Source organism: Mobula birostris, chromosome 7 (assembly GCF_030028105.1).
Source record: "Mobula birostris isolate sMobBir1 chromosome 7, sMobBir1.hap1, whole genome shotgun sequence".
In the NCBI taxonomy this organism is placed as follows: domain Eukaryota; kingdom Metazoa; phylum Chordata; class Chondrichthyes; order Myliobatiformes; family Myliobatidae; genus Mobula; species Mobula birostris.
In genome coordinates this window covers 46,740,726-46,767,207 of record NC_092376.1, presented here as the reverse complement: position 1 = coordinate 46,767,207, position 26,482 = coordinate 46,740,726, and the positions used below count along the sequence as shown (strand labels likewise).

General features: G+C 37.8%; 1 protein-coding gene across 6 annotated transcripts in view; it reads right to left on the bottom strand.

Annotated features, from left to right (window-relative positions):
* Positions 1-26,482, bottom strand: part of LOC140200163 (palmitoyltransferase ZDHHC20-B-like) — a 78,766-nt gene that overhangs the window by 23,822 nt on the left and 28,462 nt on the right. For all 6 annotated transcript variants that reach the window (XM_072263060.1, XM_072263064.1, XM_072263062.1 and 3 more), the window contains exons 4-7: positions 24,002-24,122; positions 15,424-15,493; positions 11,610-11,642; positions 10,771-10,891 (exon numbers count right to left, since the gene is read on the bottom strand). In XM_072263060.1, coding sequence (XP_072119161.1) covers positions 10,771-10,891; positions 11,610-11,642; positions 15,424-15,493; positions 24,002-24,122 — 345 coding nt within the window. The remainder of the gene's footprint in view (positions 1-10,770; positions 10,892-11,609; positions 11,643-15,423; positions 15,494-24,001; positions 24,123-26,482) is intronic.

Here is a 26,482-nt window from a genome sequence, read left to right as displayed (position 1 = left end):
GTATCTCAGTTTTATTATTACTCCTTTCTGCGTAAAGAATACCTGTGGTGTCAAACAGACAGGAGTGAGCACAAATTGAGAGATCTGGGATTTATTCATTGGCATTGCCAAGAATGGTTCAGAATTTCAGGCAGAGCAATCCAGACACAGACCAGTCTCAGTTATCACTGCCTTAGGAATGTTAGCTAAATCTCTTAAAACAATAAGGAAAAACAGAATATGCCCGAAACACTCAGGTCAGGCTTAATACATAGAAAGAGAAAAAGAATTAACGTGTTAGACAGAAAACCCTTCATCAGTAATGCTTCACCTCCTGAGTATTTCTTGTATTTTCTGTTTTTACTTCCGATTTCCAGCATCTTTTTAAAATCATTAACTTCTTAAACTTGATACAATATTCTTCAGACAGTTGGAAGCAGGAACAAGTCTCTAATAAGACACGAGGTTCAGTTTCCCAGCTACAGTCTTCTTCCCTCTCTCCTGCAGCAGCACAAGTAAAGGACCCAAAATAGACAATAATCCAATGCTATCTTCATCTCAGCATTTATCCAGACTTGCAAAAGATTTGGAAGCGCAAGACTCTTTAGAAAGTACATTTGGAGAGCATGTTATCAGCGTTTTCCTGTGCATGACTTACACTATCCATAACTTCACAAGTACAAAGTGGGTGTTGCATGTGGATTGACATCACCAGAATACAAAGAAAATCCCACTGTGTACAAATATGTAATATAACTGATTTTATGCCATAAATCAATTGTTTTGAGTATAACAACCCCATAATACATTATTGAACTTGAGGCTCTTGCAACCCAATAATGTTTTTTTTTAAATTTGTGTTGGCATGAACTATCACAGACCTGGTAGCATTGTCTGAACTTCACATGGGTTCCAGCAAAACAAACTGATAAAACTGCTTTGAATCTGTTAATAGATCCAGGACCTGTGCTTTTGACAGAGCACACACAGAAAACCTAAACTTGCATCTATTTATGAGTAAGGCAGAACTGAGTAAATGCCAATGTTATTACAGTCACCTAAGGTTTTCATACCCATCCATCAAATTCTCCCTATAAGCACATCACCGGCCATATAATTGCTATACAACTCAAATGTAAAATGAAAGTACGCTTCAAAAGTATCTACTGAAAGGAAGGCTCATCATTCAACCAGTTACTTGGGCATGACAGAAAGCAAACTTACTTTTCTTATCTTTTAACTGTATATTTTTGGAGAGTATTTTTGAAAACATTACACTCATGAGAATTAAAATACCACACATACTGTCACCTTAAAGAAATAATTTATAAAACCATTTAATTAAGATTAAAATATTATTAAAAAAGTGAAACAAATCAAAAAGCTGCTGCACTCTCTATCTGCACATGATCCTGGTGTACAGAGGAAGTGCATCTGATTCTTCTCTTCACTATATCACTGCTCTGCAACTGAACTCAATAGTGAGTGTTACAATGGAGCAGGCAGTAAGATGCACTGACATCTGATTTCTTATTCATTTTGGGCTTCTATCTTTCCCTGTGCAGGTGCAAAGGGAAAAGCTCAAGTGCAAATTTCAAGACATGCTGAAACACAAATATCTCCTTGCTGGAAATTCTTAGGGGAATCAGTATAATTAATTAAAACATGAAAAATACACACTGAATTACAGTATATGAAAAATAATATACCTTTTGCAATTGTAATATCAAAGCCAAACACACTGCATTTCAATACCAAAGTACACCAAATAAGGAATGCAATGGTATTTTACCTTAGGGCAATTCACTGATGATTTCCTGCGACAAAGCTATATGCAAATAAAGACACACTTTAATGAAAACTAGATTAATTAATTGATTCATGTGCCATGCAAATAGCCATGGATGGGATGGGATGGGAAAATCATGAAGTTGTTTGTGTACAACATTCTATTTGTACATAAACATATCTGAAAACTGAGCCATCTACTGTGTCACCTGTTTTAGGAAGTAGGATTCATTTGCTCCTACATATGCAAGAAAAAAATATGAAATAACCACAGAAACAGCAAATCAACATTTCTATATGTACATTTTTTCTTCGTGTAAATAATTGTGTTTCAAACTGCACTTTCAGGTAATATTGCATTCATCGTCTCTTCAGGACCTCTATCTTGAGAGGCTCACAAACAGTAAAATTAGATGTTTAAACAGTTCAAGCTTTTACATGTTTGATTTCAATAAAGCACATTATAAGAACTTCCAATATGGTACTGCAGGATCTAAATTTCTACCTGAATCACAAGAACAATTGTGACTTTAGGAAGCATAGGACACTTGACAATACATTGCCTGACCTCAGTGGTTGGAAAGATGTTGGAGTCAATTGTTAAGGATGAGGTTATGGAGTACTTGGTGACACAGGACAAGATGGGATAAAATCAGCATGGTCTCCTTAAGGTAAAATCTTGTCTGGCAAACCTGTTGGAATTATTTGAGGAGATTGCACATAGGATAAAGGGGATGCAGTGGATGTGCCTTTGACAAGGTGCCACACTTGAGGCTGCTTTAGCATTACAGGAAAGTTATTGTTATGGTTAGAGCAGTGGCTGATTGGTAGGATGCAGCAAGTGGGAATAAAAGGATCCTTTTCTGGTTGGCTGCCACTGACTAGTGGTGTTCCACTGGGGTTGGTGTAGGAGGGTTATCATACTAGGAACGTTTGATAGCTCTGGGTCTGTACTTGCTGGAGTTTAGAAGGATGGGCAGGGGAATCACATTGAAATCTTTCAAATGTTGAAAGGCCTAGACAGAGTAGATGTGGAAAGGATGTTTCCCATGATGGGAGAGTCTAGAACAAGAGGGCACAGACTCAGGATAAAACAAAGATGCAGATAAATTTCTTTAGCCAGAAGGTCATGAATTTGTGGAATTTATTACTACTATAGGCAGCTGTGGAGGCCAGGTCATTGGGTGTATTTAAAGCAGTGCTTGATAGGTTCTTGAATGGACACAGCATCAAAGGTTACGGGGAGGAGGCTGGCGAGTGAAGCTGACTGGAAAATAGGATTAGCCAAATGGCCTAATTCTGCTGCTACATCTCATGGTCTTTTAATTCCTCAATAAACACTGGAATACTGTATCAGACTTAACTATATGTGGTCAACATTGAAGAGAATTGACTCAGGTGAAAATACAACGAGTTAAACCTGATTCCCAATGCCCACTTTTCCAGTCCAGGAGTCAAAATAGAAATTAACACAGAAAAACCCATACAGGTTATTCAGTTCAACGTGAATTTGTGTGGTACTTCAATCAGTGAAGCTCTCTAACATCATCTTTAATTTAAGAAGATATTTTCTTATGCCTTGATTTGCATTGCATTAATCATACAATCTTTGACAAGGTCAAAAGGCAACATAATCCAAAGATACCGCCAAAATGTTCTGCTTTCACTCTTTAGGACAGAGCAGATACAGCCTAAGACTTGCACCTCTCACTGAAGTGACAGCTAACCATCTCTCAGCTATATGCTTGTCATTTAGAGAGTATAGCCTTGAACTGACATTGGTGTAACACAACAGTGTCCATATTTTTCCTTTCTTTGTAACTGATTGATTCTAGCTTGATATGGAATTAAATTAAGATGAACAATACCTACCAAAAACAAAAATCGGTATGCTGCAGGTTGTTTTTTGTTACATTTCTGAGAAGAGGGCTTTGCTTTTCATTGATGGTAAAGTCTAGTCATAGTCATATTTTATTGATCCCGAGGGAAACTGGGTTTTGTTACAGTTGCACCAACCAAGAATAGAGTATTAATAGAATAGACTTTATTATAGTGAAATACTTGTAAATAAATAAATTTTCTATGCAGCCTCTCCATGGCCTTGAACTCTTTTCTGAATTGTGATGCCTAGGAATGGATAGCAACTTATAAAAGGTTTAATGATAACTACATTTATATTTTTGCTCTGTACCTTTGTTTATATAACCATGGATCCACAATAATTAAAAAACTTAAGTTTTAGGACTTCAGACATTTGTGAATGTTTTGCAACTTGGGAAATTATCCTTCCTCTCATAATTTTTCCTTCCAAAACTATATTAAATTTTATCTGTCTTATGCCTTCATATCTTACTAGTCTCTGTCACCCTGACATCTGCAGTGTTGATAATATTGTCATTTACTTTTGCAACTTGATCATCAATATTTAGAGAATGTCTCTGGCGACCTGAAGCAATACAACTATTTCTGAAAACATGAATTAGTATTTGTAGCATAAATGTATCTAATTTATTTTAAATAGTGCGTGCAGATTTAGTTATGCCTTTTTCTACTTATATTGAATTTGAAATAAACTTCAATGCCACATTCAAAAAGTAAATATTTTGACTATCAAATAAAATTGACAAGAATGTGTTGGTGTGATATACAGAAAAAGACACAGAAGACATTAGTAGATATGCTACACCACTATAATGTAATAATTCATTACCAAAAATGAGGAGAGATTTAGATATACCATTTGTTTATCAATTAACTTGTGAAACCTGACAACTGATTACTGACGTTACAATAAATACAATAAGATTACACTGCCAAACAGGGAGGAGTTGGTGTGGCATACTCAAAATAGACTGTATTACTAAATATTTTAAAAAGCATAAATCAAACAGGTGACACTCACAATTTCTGCTGCTACATGACTGAGGACTAATATCTGATGCACAATGCTATAGGAACACATGGCAAATAAGCTGAAGTCATGCACCGATGATAATGAGGACTGCAGAATACATGTTATAGCCTTTTTGGAAATAATGAAGGAAACATTAGTCAAGATAAATAAGATACTTTGGAACAAAGTTGGATTGATGTGATCAGCTGAAGAGCTGTCATAGTCAAAAGCAGACCTCTGGAGCTTTTCTTCAGAGCAAAGCTAAGAATGCTACATGTTCCATAAAACAAAACCTCAATTGACATGTCAATCTATTGTACGCACTGTCAAGTTGGTATCTGGTTCTGAGACTACCAGCATTCTTTTGGTACCTTACTCACTCATTGTTCAAGCGAGCGACCCGATATTAGTTAGTAGGTCTAGTTAATGATGCAGCATGACATTAGAGTTTCATCATAACCTTACTTTAAGTCCACACATGTACCTTTGCTACATGCAATAATCTACCCAAACACATGGAGTTAATATTTGTCATTCTCAAGAGCTGATCCAGCACAGAACATGGATCCCACTCATCTAAATTGCTTGGTACCATATCAAACTGAATAAGTGTGAAGTGGTTCATTTTGGTAGGTAAAGTATGTTGGCAGAATATAGTACTAATGGTAAGACTCTTGGCAGTGTGGAGGATCAGAGGGATCTTGGGGTCCGAGTCCAAAGGATGCTCAAAGCAGCTGCACAGATTGATTCTGTGGTTAAGAAAGCATACGGTGTATTGGCCTTCATTAATTGTGGAATTGAATTTAGGAGCCGAGAGGTAATGTTGCAGCTATATAGGACCCTGGTCAGACCCCATTTGGAGTACTATGCTCAGTTCTGGTCGCCTCACTACAGGAAGGATGTAGAAGCCATAGAAAGGGTGCAGAGGAGATTCACAAGGTTGTTGCCTGGATTGGGGAGCATGCCTTATGAAAATAGGCTGAGTGAACTCGGCCTTTTCTCCTTGGAGCGACGAAGGATGAGAGGTGACCTGATAGAGATGTACAAGATGATGAGAGGCATTGATCGTATTAATAGTCAGAGGCTTTTTCCCAGGGCTGAAATGGTTGCCACAAAAGGACACAGGTTTAAGGTGCTGGGGGGTAGTTACAGAGGAGATGTCAGGGTAAGTTTTTGATGCAGAGAGTGGTGAGTGTGTGGTATGGGCTGCCAGCCACAGTGGTGGAGGCAGATACGATAGGGTCTTTTAAGAGACTTTTAGATAGGTACATGGAGCTTAGAAAAATAGAGGGCTATGGGTAAGCCTAGTAATTTCTAAGGTAGGGACATGTTCGGCACAACTTAGTGGGCCGAAGGGCCTGTATTGTGCTGTAGATTTTCTCTGTTTCTATGTTTCATTTGGGAACTGTGTTCACCTGTTTCAGAACAGATTTAGTTAAACATGATATAATGGAATATAACAGCTGCATGCAAGAAATGGAAAAAAATATTTGACTCAGGGTTAATTGAAAATATTGTTTGACATTTTATGGCGGCTGCCTTCAATTTTACAAGTCCACATTCCTCCACTGAGGACAACATTTTATTTTATAGCTTTTGAAAACTAGATGGCAATGTTGTGAATTACTCAAATTAGTTGACCATTTATTTGTTTAGAATAAGTTTCTGTTTCAATTCACTGAAAATTTACCAGTCATTATTCAAGCCATCTTACAATTCTGGAGAGCTGATCAACAAGGTGGGGACTATTCCAGAAAATTAGCAAAATATTTACAGAAGTTTATTTTTAATAGGATATTCAAAATATTTAAATATTTGATTTTTTTCCTCATTTTATTTTCTGCTGAAATAATTCTGGAAGAAAGGCTTATAAAAGAATTTTAACAGAAGTTTCCTGGAAACTTTGCATGTTTATTGACGATTAAACAAAATCTTCCCACCAACAGGCATTTTCATAATAACAATTTAATTAAGAGAATACAGCACATATCCTCCTGATAGAATGATCTCGATATATTAGACAGAAAAATACATTCTTCACTTCTTGTTTTAAAGGAAGGTAGCTTTGAACAAAATATTTAAAAAAAAAAGAAACCTTGAAAAGGTTAGATTAGGAGTAACAACACGAATGTACCATACTGAACATCATAGGAGTACACTGTATGTCCTTATTCTTGATTAAAATCTGGACTTGGTTATCATTTCTATTGTTGCTTTTGAAAATGTTTATAGATGATATGCTGAAGCTAATGTTACTATGGAAGATTGGCACAGAAGGATTATTGCCAAACAGCAAATCCACGAATGAGGCCTAACCCAGATTAATCAGTAAATTATTGTTCCTGGATGATTCATACTGAGGTCATCAATCCAAACACAATCACCTACCCTTCTAGTAATAAATATATGTTAATAACTTTAACAAATCCTCAAATTTGCAAAGGTACTTAAGCTGACTTTTTTGTGATGTTTTTGAATTACACATGATGGTAACTCAGCTTATGCAATGACTATTTTAAATAGTAAAAAGGCTAACAGATTAGTCATTGCATAACATTAAACATCACTGATTTTATATTATAAGCAATTATAAGAAAATCTCAACATCCTCACATGGTATTACATCAGGCAATAAAGAATTTTATATCTTTAAATATTTAGTACAGAACTTGGATGTTAGGAGATTGCAAACACATGAAGACATTATATCAGAAACAATACTGAAATGAAGATACAGATAACTAGCAATGGTAAGGTTGACACAAAACTCAAAGAGCAATTCACACCAAAAATGATGAGCTATAGATAGTACCAAATGGCCATAATGATGTCTATGTTTATATACATTTTTAAATTGATGTTTCCACTTAATAGTAAATGGACAAGGCAAGGATAATCTCATTTATAATCTTTCAATTTAAGGTATTTAATTAAAACACAACAAAATAATTCACTGGCTGTTAATAGTGAAAAATGAATAATAAATGTTAACAAGACTAAAATATCCAGTTGAGATGGCACCATCTCCCAACTGATACAGAAAATAAAGTATAGAGACTGCTTTTGAAGTTATTTCATCTGTCATGCATCAGAGACTGAGATGTGGAGAACAAGATATGCTATGCTTTTTACAACAGTGAAATACTCAGGAGATAATTTCACATACAGTTCTTAAATTCATTATTATACAACTAGAATGCTAACATTTGTGACTTAAAGCTATAACATTGAAATTTCACAAAGAAAAACTGTCCAAAGACCTAAGCAAGAAAAGCTTTAAACTTAAAATAAGTACATGTCCTTTAGTAAAAAAAACAGGAAAATTTATCATCACTAATTTGCTAACTGATATTTTCATATCATAATATGGTCATGATTAAAGCTAATTTACACATCAGCTCTCATCTCAAGGGTTCAGATAGGGAAGAATTTATTAATTGTGCCCAGGAAAGTTTTGTCATGCAATACTTAGGTAGTAAAACTCAATCTCCTATTGCAAAATGAGGCAGAGCAAGTGACCTTTAAGTGTCCATAGGACCAGTGACCATAGTTTAGTGCTTGGTCCACTGTTGTTAGTCTTCTATGATTTGGATGAGAATGTAGTTCGGTTGGTATGGCTAGTAAATGTGTGGATGAGACCAAAATTAGTGGTTAGGTGGACAGCGAAGAAGGCCATCAACTATTGCAACTAAATTATGATCAAGTGGGAAAGTGGATCAAGGAACAGTAGATGGAATTTAATGTAGACAAGTGTAAAGTGTTACATTTTGGGAAGTACTGTAAATGGCAGAGCCCTAGAAAATGTTGTAGGACAGAAAGGTTTAGTGCTGCAAGTGCTTAGTGGTAATGCAGGTAGACAAGGTGATGAAGTAGACGTTTAGCATTATTGCCTACATCATTCAGGGCACTGAGTACAAGACTTGGGATGACATGTTATAGCAGTACAAGATGTTGCTGAGACTGTGCTCAGAGTTCTGTTTGCCTCGCCATAGAAAGAATGACATTAAACTGGGCCGAAGTTACTAATCTAGAGGGCTTGAATTATGAGGAAAAAATGGATAGCCCTGCCAGTGGAAGTGGTAAAGTCAGTGTAGTTACAATGCTTAAAAAGCATTTTGACAGATAGATTGATTGGGCAGCTTCAGACTGTGCTGTATTTTCTTTGACTCTATTACCCTGAGTTTCCAAATAGCAAAGATACCAATTTGAAAGCTTTTGAGTTTTCATATTAAAGGTTGGAAACGATTCTAACTTTATGCTCACTGCGAATCTCCAACCCTTTATTTGCATTTGGTGTTACAGCTGAAGATATCAAAGGTGGTGTCATTCACTTTTAATACACAAACTAATTTTAACAATAAGGATTACATAAAGCCTCGGAACCATTTCCTTTCAAATACTTGGAAGAGTGCACAGGAAGTTCAAAGGAATCAGGAGAAATGACAAACAGAAAACTGCAATATGTACAAAGAAATTTCCTTCCTGTCTGATTTTACACAATGCAGGTCATTAAACTTCAATTCACATGAATTAGCATATAGAAGGAAGATAGAAAATCTGGCTGAGTGGTGTTATAACAATAACCTCTTACTAAATGCCAACAAGATCAAGGAGCTGATTATCGACTTTGGGAGGAGGAAACCAGAAGCCCATTAGACAGCCTCAGAGTTGGGGAGGGTCAGCGACATAAAATTCCTTGGTGTTATTATTTTGAAGGACCAGTCCTTGGCCCAGATGCAAATGTAATTATGAAGAAAGCATAGCAGCGCCTCTACTTCCTTTGGAGTTTGTAAAATTTTGGCATGACATTGAAAACTTTGACAAAATTCTGTAGATGTATAATAGAGAATATATTGACTGGCTGCATCACAGTCTAAAACAGAAATATCAATGGCCTTGAAAAGTAGTAGATACTACCCAATGCATCACAACAAAAGCCCTCCCCACCACTGAGTACATCCGTACGAAATATTGTCGCAGAAAAGCAGCATCCATCAACAGGGACCCCCACCGCCCAGGACATGTTCTCTTCTCCTTGCTGCCTTCATGAAGAAGGTACAGAAGCCTCAAGGCCCACACCATCAGGGGTCAGTTGTTACCCCTCAATCATCGGGCTGTTGAACCAAAAGGGATAACTTCACTTGCCTCATCATTGAAATGTTCCTACAACCAATGGACTCACTTTCAAGGACTCCATCTCACGCTCTTGACATTTATTGCTTATTTATTACTATTTCCTTGTTTCTGTATTTTTACAATTTGTCGTCTTTTGCACACTGGTTAAATGCCTAAATTGGTGCATTCTTTCATTGATTCTATTATGGATTTATTAAGTATGCCCACAAAAAATGAAACTCACGGTTGTATATGGTGACGTATGTACTTTGATAATAAATTAACTTTGACCTTTTACTGTGCTCTAAACCATCTGCAATTTATCAGAAATTGCTCATCTTAAGTATGACAGATAAACCAAAAAGGAAATATCATACTAACATAATACCCGTACTTACTGACTTGAAATCAGGTACGCTGTTAGAACAGATATAAATTTATTCTAAACTAGAGCTTGAAGTGCATGTCACAAGTACTGTGTACAAAATATGAAATATATTTCAGTCAGCACCATCTTGAATACTAAAGTACCTAAGATATTTTAGATTAATACCTTGCATATTAAATGCAATTTCACAGATTTCATATTGAGACTGCAGTACAATTCAAACAGAGTAATTTTTGATAAAGCGATATCTCATGATTCTTTTAATAGTCAAAAATCTTTCAAACTCAGCATTGACCAAACTGTGACTCCACGTTTCTCCTGGGTAAACAATTCCAAAGATTTGTGACCCTCTGGGTGAGGGTAATTTCTTCTGGGTGGAGAAATTTTCTTTGTTAGTTCTGAATGGTCAATTTCTTATTTTGAGATTGTGATGCCTGTTGCAACATACCTCAGCAGAATCCTCTGTGGCCCATGACCTACAGTTTTTTTTAAATCAAGGTTTTAATGCATTTTAGATACTTTTAAACAAAGGAGAAAAAACTTCAAAATGAAATTTGAACACGTTCTTCTTTAAACAGAAAAGATGCAATGATAAAATTGAACTTACTGTCCAAAACTTGATGAAATATTGTAGTACTGTTGCTGCAATGAATAAACAATATAACAGAGAATATGCTAAAAATAGCATAAAAAATTTGTAGTTCGAAAATCCCACACAATTATTCACCCTGAGGAGAAATAAAAATAAGCATTATTAGGTGATAGATGTCTACATACCAACTCTTTTCAAAATGTTACATTATCCAATGCCACATGTAAATTAGTAAGATGCTTGGTCTAATGAGATCATCTGTACCCCATTTGTGTTTTTAGTCTACCAAATCAAATTATCTTTGATGATTGGGAATCCTTGCTGTTAGCATCATTACTGCAAAATGAATCAATGAACTCTGGAGCTGATGTCAGAAAGACAGGTTACAGTCTCCCCCTTAGGACTACCACTCCACAGTAGCCATTTATTTCCCAGAGCTACTGAGACTCTTTGGGCATAATTCTGCCCCTGCACAACTTAAAAAAAAGTTCACTCAACTCGTCCGTGTCCCATGATATAGAATGAGACTTCTTCTCTACTGAATTTTGCACTTTTTAAAAAAATAAATAGCATCTCAAGTCTATTTCAGAAAAGTTACAAAGTTACATTTCCATCATAAAAATGTAAGCTTTTCAACTGACTCAGCAATTTCTGTTCCAAAAGCACCAGCTTATGACTGTACCTACAAAAAGTGAGAAACCGTATTTACCTGTTTCCAAGAAACCATAAATTATTTTAAAATTTGAAAACATTCAGCATTTAACATTGAAATGAAGCTGCAGAGTTAAATAATACTACAATTACATTGTTCTGTTACTTTATAATTAAAATATTTACGGTTTGGTATAACATACCAAGGACAATGATGATCCATTTTTAATACACACCTATATTAGAACAAAAATAAAATAATTAGGATAAAAATTAGGAAAAAGAATAAAATCAACATTTCTTATTCTTTAATTGAACAAAATAATAGTTTTATCCAAGATTCAAGATACTGCAAGTGCTGGAAGATGGAGCACAGTGATGGTTTGTGTTTTGGGCCAAGATGCTGCACCAAGAATGATTTAAATATGTTTTTTGTGACTAAATAGTGTACAGCATTTGAATTAGTTTGCGTGACATTGTGATATTTTTATTTCATAACTTCATTTTCTACAAATTTTAACAACGTTTATGTTGGCTGTTTACCATTGCAACAAATGAAGATTTTGAGCTTTCAGTATTTCGATCTTCAAATAAGTTAATATGGGACAAATTCAGATAACTTTCTAAAAATAGACTAATTCCTAAGCTGATGATCCAGATCACAAGCAATCAATAAGCAGTGTCTGTCAGCATGTGGCAGTTTAGGATTTAAATGTGATAAATTCAGATACAATGCAGAATACTTATCTTTCATGTTTTATCCTTATTTTCACCAATACTTCCTTTGTAATAGTTTTGAGTAACAAAATGGCAAAACAAAGAGAATTTGGATATGTATTTACTTCCAAAGTGGATCAAAGTAACTGACAGGCAGTGAACTATGGCCATTTAGGAAATGAAGATCAAAACTGCATATGAAAAGCATGTAAAAAGTAACATACCAAGTAGAATTAGGAGCTGAAGAAAAACAGTTCCCTCCCTCACCCTTTCCTTTTAAATGCGATTGATCTGTAACTTTTATCCTATTTTGATGCACTTTCTCCAAACTCAATGTGTAGCCACGGGCACCTGCGTGGGCCCCAGCTATGCCTGCCTTTTCAGTGGCTACATGGAACAGTCCATGTTCCATGCCTTCCCTGATAATGTTCCCCAACTCTTTCTATGCTACATTGGTACTGCTTCATACATCCATGCTGAGGTCATCAATTTCATCAACTTTGTCTCCAACTTCACATGCCCTTAAATTCACTTGCTCCATTTCTGACATCTGTTTCCATCTCTGGGAACAAACTGTCTATAAACCTACTGAAGCCTATGACTATACCTCTTCCCACCGTCTCCTGTAAACACCCCATTCCCTTTGGTCAGTTCTTTCAGCACTGCCACATCTGTTCCCAGAATGAGGCATTCCTTTCCAGGACATTAAAGGTCTTCTCCTTCAAAGAACAGAATTTCCCTGCCTCCACTATTGATGTTGTCCTCACCCACATCTCCTTCATTTCCTGGAAATTTGCATTCATCCAATCCCCCCACTGCCTTAATATGGATAGAGTTCCTCTTGTCCTCACCTACTACTCCATGAGTGTCTGCATCCAAGACATCATTGTCTGCAACTTAAGCCTTCTTCAATGGGACCCTAAGACCAAGCACTTCTTTACTTGTTCCTCCCCGACTCTTTGCTGGAATCAATCCCTCCCTGATTCCTTTGTCCATTTTCTCCTCTCCACCAAGCTCCCTCCTGGCGTTTATGCCTGCAAGCAGCAGAAATGCTACACCTGCCCATTCACCTCCTTCCTTACCTGCATACAGGGCCCAAAATAGTCCTTCCAGGCGAGGCAACACTTCACCTGCAAATCTGTTGGGGGCTATCTATTGCATCCGGTGCTCCCAATGTGGCCTTCTCTACATTCGTGAGACCTGACATAGATTGGAGGACCGCATTGTTGAGCACCTCCGTTCCATCTATAAAAAGCAGGATTTCCCGGTAGCCAACCATTTCAATTTCAATCCCCGTTCCCATTCTGACATGTCAGTCCATGGCCTCCTCTTCTGCTATGATGAAGCCACTCTCAGACTGGAGGAGCAACACCTTATATTCTGTCCTGGTAGCCTTCAACCTGATGGCATGAACATCAATTTCTCTAACTTCCAGTAATTGCCCCCCTCCCCTTTCTTAAATTCCCCACTCAGGCCCTCTTCTTGTACCTTTTACTCACCTACCAAACACCTGCCCCAGTGCCCCTCCTTCTTCCCTTTTTCTCATGGTCCACTCTCCTCTCCTATCAGACTCCTTCTTCTCCAGCCCTTTACCTTTTCCACCTACCACCTCTCAGCTTCTTTCTTCATCCACCCTCCCTCACCCACCTGGCTTCACCTATCACCTTCTAGCTTGAACTCCTTCCCCTCCACCCACCTTTCTATACTGGCATCTTCCCTCTTCATTTCCAGTCCTAATGAAGCGCCTTGGCTCGAAATGTTGACTGTTTATTCATTTCCATAAATGCTGCATGACTTGCTATATTCCTCCAGCATTTTGCGAGTGTTGATACACTGTTAACTTGTTTGTTGCAGTTATGGATGTAAATTGCTTGATGTTTCTAACTTTTATTCAAATTTCTAGTATTAGCTGTACGTTACTTGTAACTGCTATCCAGTCTGCCAAACAGCAGCTATTTGACAAATATTCCATGCAATGAACAGGTGAATGACAAATCAGTCATACACAAGATTTAGAGTTTAAAGATGTTCTGTGAATAACAGCATTGAGAAAGTAGAACCAAGGGTAGCTGATCACTTTCAGTCAATGTAGCAGGGATAGAATTGTTGGGCTTTGTGCATAAACACACATAAAAGATACATTAATGGCCAAGTCATAACAGTGTCAACTTTGCTACAAGATAACTTAAAGTGCTGTAATGACCTTTTCTCTTGGTATGAGCAATTCTAAGATATTTCTCCCTGAAATAGTGGATAACTGATCGAGGTAAGCTTCACATACGTCCAAGAGGTAATGCAACTTTGTGCCTTTAGAAATGCACATCAGAGGTAGATATTATGGTGGTCAGGGTTGTCCACACTTATGAAGCAAAGGATTTACTTTCCAGCAGAATGAATTTGAGATGATCAAGTCACTGCCAGAATCAACCCCTTGATTCTATTCCTTTTAGGTACATAAAGATATAACTCAGCTTGTCTGAGCAATGTTTGACAACAGAAATGAGCTGTGATAATTACCAAATATTTCTTTAGTTTATTATTATTTAATAGATGAACACAAATTTAAAAGGGAAACATGGGCCACAATTTAAAACTAAAAAAAAACAAGCTGAAATGTTTTGAAACTTTCCAATTAGAAACTATGGGGCATTTCACCAAATTTTATGAAAAATACATGAATGCTTCTATTAAATTTGTCAGGGGAATACTTGGAAAGAAGATATAAATATTTAGATATTGTACATCTGATCTTCTTTACAAGAATATTAGTTTAAGCATAACCAACAAATGTAAAATAGTAACTGTCTCAATCATTAATATACAAACAGTCCCATCTCTGGCCTTTTCATTTTACAACCATAATCAAGAATTTTATGCATTAGTTGAATACAGTATACAGTCCAATGAAAGTGGATGTCCAAATTAATTATTATCTGTTGATTAATCTATTCTATTTTTTCCTAATCTGTTTAATAAAGTGAATCAGTACAACTATGTTCACTCAAATCTGCAAGATCAATGGAATTATTTTAAGTACTATATAAACTTAAAGGTTTCTTCCCCAGTTTGTGTATCCCTTTTGTTCAAAATTAAGAATTTAACCTTGGAAAATAAGATAGATGAATCTACATTTCAACACTCCATCTATTTCAAAATGTTGGAAATAAATGCAGCACAGCTTGATCAGCATTAGAGGGACTGTGCAACATTGCCTCAGTGTGTAGGATGATAGGCGACAAATTCCAAAAGTTTCTTCTGAATACTAAAGCCTCTGAACTTTCAAATGGACAATCAACTTACATGTCACAGGCAGAACAATGATGACATCGGTCAGGTTTAATTACTTGGCAACGATCACAATACCTGATGGCTGGAAAGAAAATAAAAGTTAGTTGTTTAGAAATACTGCATGGTAATAGATCCTCCTAGACCAACTAGCCTGCAGTGCCCATTTACACCTAAGTGACCAAATCACCCACTAACCTGCACATCTTTAGAATGCTGGAGGAACCTGTGGCAACCCGCACTGTCATAGGGAGTATGTACAAACTCCTTTCAGACACTGGTGGAATTGAACCCAGGTCGCTGGTGCTGTAAAAGCGCTACGCTAACTGCTATGTTACCATGTCGCCCCTATTAAATACTGCATGTATTTCTGTGTGTTTAAATTTGAATAATAACTTCCGTCAAGAAATACATGCAATATTTAATAGATTTCTACTTATATCTCATCATCATACTAGATTCAGGACAATGCATCCTTTGTAGCCAATTCAAAATTTTTTTAAGATTAAACATTATCCTAAAAAAATTATATTGGGTCTATTCATCCAGATATACTGCCCATGATCACTGCTTCTCTCTTAAATGCTTGTTACATTTTTCCAACAAACACTACCATTTTGTCACTAATGATGTCCTTATTTTGCATTTCTCACAATACAGCATTGAACGAGATCAGTTCAAAATAGCTAAACAAAGCATTCAAAGAAATTAAGCTGAGATGCAGAAGAGGAACATGTTCCTTTCAGGTCATTGGTTGGCTAATGTTTCTGTACATCTGTTAGACAATGCACCTGAATTGAAATATCCAGGATGATCCCTAAAGTTTTAATGACTTTTCTTTCTCACATAAAGCAAAAAAACTACCTAATAGTAATAAAATTGTGATTAGTTATTTACTATTCTTTCCACCCTAACAGGGTGATATCTATTAGAGAGTAGGGTTTCAGCAGTCAGGCACTGCCAGTCAAGTCTGGGGATGCTACGGTGATGAATGAAGGTTCCAGCAAAAGCTCTGTTGGAGTTGTCAATGTTACAAAAGAAGAAATAATCAGACATTATAAGAAATACAATGATGTTGGAAATAAAAGACTGAAGAGAATACAGTGAGTGACAGCATCTGGTTTAACTACAGAAAATTGTGAACAACAATGAAATTGGTGGCAAGAGCTCAGAGTTTATAAAGGTGGTCTGTAAGAATTTTATTTAAAATATTTCTATTTATATAGTATGGGGATTTGCTAGCAGATGCTCTAAGTTTCACTTTTCTGGATTCCCCATTTATGCTGGGGAATCTGCTCAATGAATCTACAAACATTAGTCCTGGCAACACTGCCAGGGAATTGGATTGGTAAAAGGCTATTACTGTTTTAATTTTATTTGCATTAATAATTGAATTGCTTAATCTATTAATATAGATCAATGAATTATTTTCAATCATTTTAATCATTTGTACACACTTGCATGTCCAAATATTCAAAGTCCTTTAAAGCTTTGATAACAAACAAAAGCAGGGGTGTGGTTTTGATAGTCATCAACAATTTTTTTCAAACCAATTCATGGCTCAGGTTGACTGTGGCTACTAATGTGATATGTGACTAATTACAACATACAGGTTTGTTCTTAGCCAGCAAGGCAGTTAAGAGCATTCTTTTATCATAGAGCCCTTCAGTTTAGGGACTAGTAAACACTCATGTGAATAATTAATTATATCCAAACTTTAAGTTATTATCTGTTGTTCTCAGCTGATATGCATGAGAAAGAACACAGAACATCGAACAGTACAGGTCTTTTGGCCCTTGATGTTGGCCCACCTTATAACCTAGACTAAAATCAATCTAATGCTTCCCTCTCACATAGCCCTCCACTTTTCTTTGAAGAGTAAATCTAATATGTATGGAAACCAGTGGTTACTATCCATGTGATTCCTATCTTTTAGCATCTGGCCCCTTGCCTTCTAGTTCTTGGCATTGGCTGAATCAATGGTGTTCACAAATCAGCATATAGGAGGGAGATTGAAAATCTGGCTGAGTGGTGCCACAACAACAAACTCCCACTCAATGTTGGTAAGACCAAAGAGCTCATTATTGGCTTCAGGACAAGGAAATTAGAGGTCCACAAGCCAGTACTCATCGGGGGGATCAAAGGTGGAGAGGGTCAGTAACTTTAAATTGCTCGGTGTTATCATTTCAGAGGACCTGTCCTGGGCCCAGCACGCAAGTGCAATTATGAAGAAAGCATGGTAGCTCCTCTACTTCCTTAGAAGCTTGCAAAGAATTGGCATGACATCTAATACTTTGACAAACTTGTATAAGTGAGTGCTGGAAAGTATATTTGACTGGCTGCATCACAGCCTGGTATGGAACCAATGTCCTTGAAAGGAAACCCTACAAAAAGTAGTGGATATGGGTCAGTCCATCACGGGTAAAGCCTTCCCCTCCACTGAGCACATCAACATGGAGTGCTGTTGCAGGAAGGCAGCATCCATCAACAGGGGCCCCCACTACCCACATCATGTTCTCTCTTCGCTGCTGCCATCAGGAAGGTGGTGCAGGAGCCTCACATCTCACACTATCAGGCTCAGGAATAGTCATTACCTCTCAACCATCAGGCTCTTGAACCATAGGGATAACACCACTCACCCCATCACTGAACTGTTCCCACAACCTATGGATTCACTTTCACGGACGGTTCATCTCATGTTCTTGATATTTATTGCTTATTTATTTATTTTGTATTGCAGTTTGTTGCCTTTTGCACATTGGTTGTTTGTCCGCCCTGTTGGTGCAGTCTTCCTTTAATTCTATTAAGGTTCTTGGATTTACTGAAAATGCCCACAAGAAAATGAATCTCAGGGTTGTATATGGTGACATGTATGACTTTAATAATACTTAATTTGAACTTTGAAGATCTTGTCTAGGCACTTATTAAATGTCGTCAGTCAATCTGCTTCCACCACTTTCTCAGCGAGTGTATTTAGAATAGTCGCCACTCTCTGGGTAAAGAGTAAAGTATTCTGGTTAATTGGGACAAATCGGGATCAGTATATTTTGGCCCAATTAAGAAGCTGCTCCAATTAGCTGAAATTTCATGGAAATAGTTAAAAAAGGTATTAAAAAAAAGATAAACTAATGTTTAACTGAGTAAAGGATTATGTATTTAAATGAAATATAGAACAAATTAGAACACTACTACCGTTCTTTGAACTGTTTTAGCTCCTAATAGTTATCGATGGAGTAATTCATCCAGTGTAGGCTGTGTTCTTCTGATTGATTGTAAATGAACAAAATCAGTGCAGACACCAAGTACAGATAATACACTGCTTTTAATGCCTACCTGTATGAAGTATTGTTGTAATCCAACAATAAATTCCTGCTTTTTGAATCGGCATCCATCAGTTCAAATGGATAACATAACACAAGCACACACAACTGATACCATTTACAAACTGGCTCACTCTAAGCACTGTGTAGTGGTTAACAGCCACACAAGTACACCAGGCCATCAGAATGATTACTTCATGCTGATACAATTGTATTTCTATGTTATATTGACTGTCCTGTTGTACATACTATTTATTATAGATTACTGTAAATCACACATTTAGACGGAGACATAATGTAAAGATTTTTACTCATGTATATGAAGCATGTATAGTATAAAGTCAATTTAATTCAAAACTGATGCTCCAGTCCCAAGTAAATGAAGGGATCTGGGCTATTTTCTTGATTAATTTTTGTTCTTTAAGAGATGTCCCAAATTAGTGGCTGCCCTAATTAACGAGAATCCACTGTAGATTTTTATAGATGCACCGTAGGAAGCATTCTTCTAGGGTGCATCACAACCTGGTATGGAAGTTGTCCTGTCTAAGACCGAAAGAAGCTGCAGAAGATGGTGAACACGGCACAGCACATCACACAAACCAATCTTCTGTCCGTGGACTCACTTTGCACCGCACGCTGTCGGAGCAGTGCTGCCAAGATAATCAACGACATGACCCACCCAGCCAACACACTTTTCACCCCTCCTCCCTCTGGGAGAAGGTTCAGGAGCTTGAAGACTCATATGGCCAGATTTGGGAACAGCTTCTTCCAACTGTGATAAGACTGCTGAATGGATCCTGACCCAGATCTGGGCCGTATCCTCCAAATATCCGGACCTGCCTCTCAGTTTTTTTGCACTACCTTACTTCCCATTTTTCTGTTTTCTATTTATGATTTATAATTTAAATTTTTAATATTTACTAATTTTAACTATTTTTAATATCTTTAATATTTAATATTTGTAATCCAGGGAGTGTGAAGCGCAGAATCAAATATCGCTGTGATGATTGTACGTTCTAGCACCAATTGTCTGGCGACAATAAAGTATGAAGTATGTATATCCAATCTAACATAGAACACAGAACAAACCAGCACAGGAACTGGCCTTTGGCCATGATGCTATGCCTAACTAATTAAACTAGTAATTAAAAGCCAAATTAAACCTAATCCCTTCTGCCTACACAATGTCTATATCCCTCCATTCTCTTGAGGCTCATATACCTCTTAAAGGTCTTTAAAGTATTTACCTCCATAAGACATAGGAGCAGGATTAGGCTATTTGGCCCATACAGTACACTCCACCATGGCTGATTTAGTTTCCCTCTAAACCTATTTTCCTGCCTTCACCCTGTACTCTTTGATGCCCTTTCTAATCAAGGATCTATCAACATTCACCTTAAATATACCCAATGACTTGGCCTCCACAGCTACCTGTGGCAATGAATTCTACAGATTCACCATTCTCTGACTAAAGAAATTCCTCATTTCTGCACTGACAGCACATTCCTGGCATCCAGCACTCTGTATATATAAAAAAAAACTTGCCCTGCAAAACTCCTTTGAACTTTCGCCCACTCACCTTAAAATAATGCCCTCTCATGTTACACATTCTGAACCTGAAAAAAAACAGCTAAAGACCTATGTTCCTTCTAAGCTATGCGTGTGTGCGCGTGCACACACGTTTTCAACCAGCTCACAAAAGAAATTAATGTGTGCACAAAAAGTTAGTTACCTAAAATAATGTAGTAATTAATAATTATACTTATTGAAAATAATCTTTTAGCTAAACGTTTCTGTTAACTAGTTACACACATCAAAGTTGCTGGTGAACGCAGCAGACCAGGCAGTCCTGACGAAGGGTCTCGGCCCGAAACGTCGACTGTACCTCTTCCTAGAGATGCTGCCTGGCCTGCTGTGTTCACCAGCAACCTTGATGTGAGTAGCTTGAATTTCCAGCATCTGCAGAATTCCTCATGTTTGCGCTGTTAACTAGTTAGTCAGTTTTTCAAATACCACAATGCACGTCACTAATTTATGTCACCTCACCTTTCCTGTTCCGGTTTGTACAGTTGCATCACAGCGGCAGCCATCTTTGGTGGACAGTGCTCATATCATAAAGTTTACAAAGATCTGTTTCAAATCCTGTAGATAGCTTACTAAGTTTTTATTGAAAAAGATCAATCGAATGACCCCGTGGCTAAATACTGTCACAAGAAATTGATAAGCATCACATATAAAGTAGCTTTACAGGTTTTAAGTGATGTCTTTGATGAACATCAAAAACATCGAATGATATCGTCTCTGTTAAATAGGGGCCGTGGACAATCTGATTTGATGGAGAATGGATGTGAAAGCACAGAGGAACATCTGGAGAAATTTCTGAAACGCCCGTTCTGAAGTGTCCCAGACAGTCCTTCCAGGTGACGCGACACTTCATCTGTGAGTCGGCTGGGGTGATATACTGCGTCTGGTGCTCCCGATGTGGCCTTCTATATATTGGCGAGACCCGACGCAAACTGGGAGACCGCTTTGCTGAACACCTATGCTCTGTCCGCCAGAGAAAGCAGGATCTCCCAGTGGCCACACATTTTAATTCCACATCCCATTCCTGTTCTGACATGTCTATCCACGGCCTCCTCTACTGTAAAGATGAAGCCACACTCAGGTTGGAGGAACAACACCTTATATTCCGTCTGGGTAGCCTCCAACCTGATGGCATGAACATTGACTTCTCTAACTTCCGCTAATGCCCCACCTCCCCCTCGTATCCCATCATACACACATTCTTTCTCTCTCTCTCTCTCCTTTTTCTCCCTCTGTCCCTCTGACTATACCTCTTGCCCACCCTCTGGGCTCCCCCTCCCCCCCCCTTTCCTTCTCCCTGGGCCTCCTGTCCCATGATCCTCTCATACTCCTTTTGCCAATCACCTGTCCAGCTCTTGGCTCCATCCCTCCGCCTCCTGTCTTCTCCTATCATTTTGGATCTCCCCCTTCCCCTCCCACTTTTAAATCTCTTACTAGCTCTTTCTTCAATTAATCCTGATGAAGGGTCTCGGCCTGAAACGTCAACTGTACCTCTTCCTAGAGGTGCTGCCTGGCCTGCTGCGTTCACCAGCAACTTTGATGTGTGTTGCTTGAATTTCCAGCATCTGCAGGATTCCTCGTGTTTGCGTTTTTAAAATCATTAAGCATTCAGCCCTGTCCCTCTCTCAGTCAGGTCTCTGTAATGACCATATTTCCATATTCTGATCCATGCTTTAAATTCATCACCTTTACCCTTAATTTAGATTAGATTAGATTAGATTCAACCTTATTGTCATTGTGCCGAGTACAGATACAAAGCCAATGAAATGCATAGGATTAGCGTCTGACCAGAAATGCAAAGAATAGTGTTATTTACAAAATAACTGTGAATAAAAAAAGTGCTACAGCACACAAATATAAAAGTACTGAGACAGTACAATACAGATGCAATACTGCTTAGCGCTGTGATGAGAGGTTCAGCAGTGTCACAGCCTCACATACTACTAGCATTAAAAATAAACACACTTCCCTGTCCCTCCCATTTTATACAGTACTGTGCAAAAGTCTTTGGCACATATATAGCTAGGGTGCCTAAGACTGCTGCACAGTACTGTAGTAATTTTATGTACTGTACCCTACTGCAGCCGCAACAAACAAACAAATTTCATGATTATCGAGTGATGATAACCTGATTCTAATATGGGTCTCTTTTGTGGATGAAGAGTGGGAAACGGGGAGTGGGGAGGGGATGGAGCGGGAAGCAGCAGAGGTACATTCTGCAATGATCAATAAACCAATTGTTGGTAATCAAATGACACTGTCCTGTGTCTCAGGGCTGGATGTATCTGCATCTGCATCACTCCCTGATATTACCTTGCTCTCGCTTGTCCTCCTCTACAGAATTACTGGTGATGACATCTACTGTCCTCTCAATCTCTCCAATTTTTGACCCGGTGCTCTGGTTCCCATCGTCCTACCAAATAAATTAGGGGCTGTCAATGCTAGTCAATCTTTACCCCATATATTTTTATATAGCTCAATGATTTTTGCCAAGGAATCAGACCTAGTCTTCCCAGTCATTCCTCATAACTGAAATATTCATTACACATTATATCCTGGTAATTCTTCTCTGCACCTTCTCTAGTGCTATACTGTTTCCTATAGTGCAGTGAACAGACCTGCATACATTACTCCAGCTGAAGTCTGACTAATAAGTTGGAGCTTACCCTCCCTGCTCTTGTACTCAGTGCCCTTACTAATATTCCAAATGTCTTCTTAACCACATTACCCACCTGTGCTGCCACCTCCAAGGATATCTGAACTTGTACATCAAGAGCCCCATTGCTTAATACTTCCTAGGACTCTACCATTCATGAAGTATGTTCTAGCTTCATTAGTACTCAAAAATGCATCACCTCACATTTATTTAGTTTAAACTCTATCTGACATATCATGCAACCCAAGACTACCCTCCACATTATCAAAAACTCCACTAATCTTTATGCCATACGTTAACTTACTGATCGTGCTTCATACATCCATATCAAAATCATTTACATATATTATAATCAAAGGATCCCAGCACCACTTCCTGTAGAACACCACTAATTATAGGCATCCAGTCATAAAAAAAAACCTATGTCGCAATCACAAACATGAGAACATCTGCAGATGCTGGAAATCCCAATCAACACAAACAAAATGTGGAGGAATTTGCCTCTGTTGCAATGTTGTTTGGTACAGCAGTTCTATCCAACCAGAAATGCCACATTATATGCTGAAAGATGCCTTCACTGAAGACGAAATCTTTTCACAAAAATCCTGCAAGAATCACTGCAGCAAAGCTTTTTCAGCAGACTTCTCTATTTCAGACAGATGACAAAGCAAGGTACGTTTCTTAACACAGGCCTATTCTGGACACATCACTGATATCAATGAGTCTCCCTTATGCTTAATGAAACAGTCTATCTACTGAACTTCCAAGTGATAGTCAATATATAGCAGTAATGATCCTGTAACCTGAGGATCAGTGATTAATTAGGTTGGGATGGTTTGGAAGAATTTTTTTTTCTTGAACTTCAGTGCATTAGTAACTTTTCATCAAAAGAAAAAGTACAAATGCAAGCTGTTAACATCTAAGCAAAGAGATATGTTAAAATAATGCAGTACCTGATTTTAGAAACAATGACTGTTTAAAATCTATTTTATTATTAATTCAATTAAACTCAATTATCTGAAGTTCAGATTACCTCCATTTGCAGTTCTGGTGTAAACAGGTAATTCTTTGGCAGCTTTTCTGAGAATTTCTTGCTGTGTTTCTGGCCTCTCTTCCTGATCATATTGTTCCTTATCAGATTTTATCAAGCTGAACTGCAAAATAAAAATTGGTTATATTAAATACTGATTTCCACAATCATTTCATGGGTGGGAAAGAAGCAATTCCAGTAATTTCATCATAGATTCAATTTTAGTAGGTAGTATGATGAATCATTCAGCTACAAAACTTGCTATATTCACTCATGAAAGTAATAATCAATTTTTAGCACTTTACTGCTGGGGACATCCCCACCTCCCCCACCCCCAATGGATTTGCTATAATTGATCCAGATTTATTATTAAAGTATTATTAATGTGGACAATATAATGTTATTTTCTCCAATCTGTCAGCATTCACTTTCTTTGTCTTTGACTCAACCACCATTCTAGATATGTTTACAGGTAAGTTACAACTGTGCACATACAGTAGGAGTGGATGGGGATTAACAAATTTCCCAACCTGAAATATTGAATCTTTAAGATTCCCTTTTATTCTTCTAAATTCTAGCGAATATAAGCTATTAACCCCAATTTCATTTCATACATCATTCCTGCCAATACATAGCAAGAATATCCTTCCTCAGATAAGGAAACCAGAATTGCACATAATGCTGTCAGTGTGGTCTCCCTCATGTACAATTGCAGCAATACATCCTTGTTCCTGCAGTCACATTCTCTTGCTATAAAGGCCTTCACATTTAATTACATTATCTTCTAATATCCCTGACATGAACGAAAGAGTCATCGTAACCAGTAATTTAACTGAACTCGCCAAAAAGTACTATCTACAACAGCAGGTCAGAAGCTTTAACTTTGCAGAGGCTGCCTCTTTTCTTGACACCACAAAGCCTTTTCACTATCTTTTTAAACACAATTTTTATTCAGGGATGCAGCACGTTAACAAGCCCTTCTGGTCCAATGACCCTATACTGCCCAATTACATCCATGTGACCAATTAATTTACTAACCAGTATGTCTTGGAATGTGGGAGGAAATCTGAGCACCTGGAAGAAAACCACGCAGTTACCAGGGGCGGGATGTCTAAACTGCTTGTAGACAGAGGCGGGAATTACAAGTGCTGCCATGCTGCCTATCTACAAAACACAAGTTAGGAATGTAGCAGAATGCTTTCCACTTGCCAAGATGAACATCTTCAATAACACCAAAGAGGCTCTACACTATCCAGAACAAAGTGGTGCCCTTCACTGAAACCTCATTCATTCTATCTGCTATTGACACCCATTGGCTCCAGTATTGCCACTGATGCTCACATTCCATAAACTAATTTGTGTATGACATTATGGGGAATTAGAAAGTGGGGACATTCACCTACAGTTTCCATTTATCCTTTCGGACCTCAAATTATTTGGTAGAAGTTGTGCATTTGAAAAGGACATAGTGTAAAAGAGATCTTTTCAAGTAGCTTCAATGCACATTCCAGATGGTATACACTGCATCTATTGTGCACTGGTGGCAGTGGTGTGAATGTTTACACAGTAAATGCGGCGGCACCTGAACAGTACATTCAAAGTCCAAAGTACATTTATTATCAAAGTATGTTTCTAGAATACAACTCTGAGATTCGTCCTCCCACGAGCAGCCATGATCTAAGAATCAAGTAAGAGATCTGGGTCTCATATTGAAAGTAGTCATTGCCTGGAATTTGTGTAGCACACACATTACTTGCCATTCATCAAGCGTCAGTAAAATATTGTCTAGATTCTGATGCATATGAGCACAGGTAGAACTGTACACTGCAAATAATACCCATGTAAACTTCTGATCTTATGTTTAAAGGAAAATCATTGATGAAGCAGGCAAGATAGTGGAGAAGATTTCAGCAGCCATTGATAACTTTCCACTTCCTATGATGGCTTGCTTGAAATTATTGCTGAGTAGCCCTTTTGACATTCTTACCAACTTAATAGCAATAGCATCAGGTTGACCTATGCATGATCAGCTGCAGCAACATCTTCCAGCTTCGTTTGTTCGTTATGTGCCGTGTCGTATGATGTGGGTGATCATGACTGTTCTGGGCAAATTGTTCTACAGAAGTGGTATGTCATTGCCTTCTTCTGGGCAGAGACTTTACAAGACAGGTGACCACAGCCACTATCAATATCTTTCAGCGATTGTCTGCCTGGCATTAGGGGTCGCATAACCAGGACTTGTGATATGCACCAGCTGGTCGTACGACCATCCACCACCTGCTCCCATGGCTTCATGTGATCCTGACCCTAAGCAAATGCTACACCTTGCCCAAGGGTGACCTGAAGGCTAGCGGAGGGAATGAGTGCCTTACACCTCCTTTGGTAGAGATGCATCTCCAACTTGCCACCCTACCTCCAGTTTCAGCATCTTGATTATGTGAAATCCAGTGAATCCACAGACTCCATTTTATGTAGTTGAGGCCC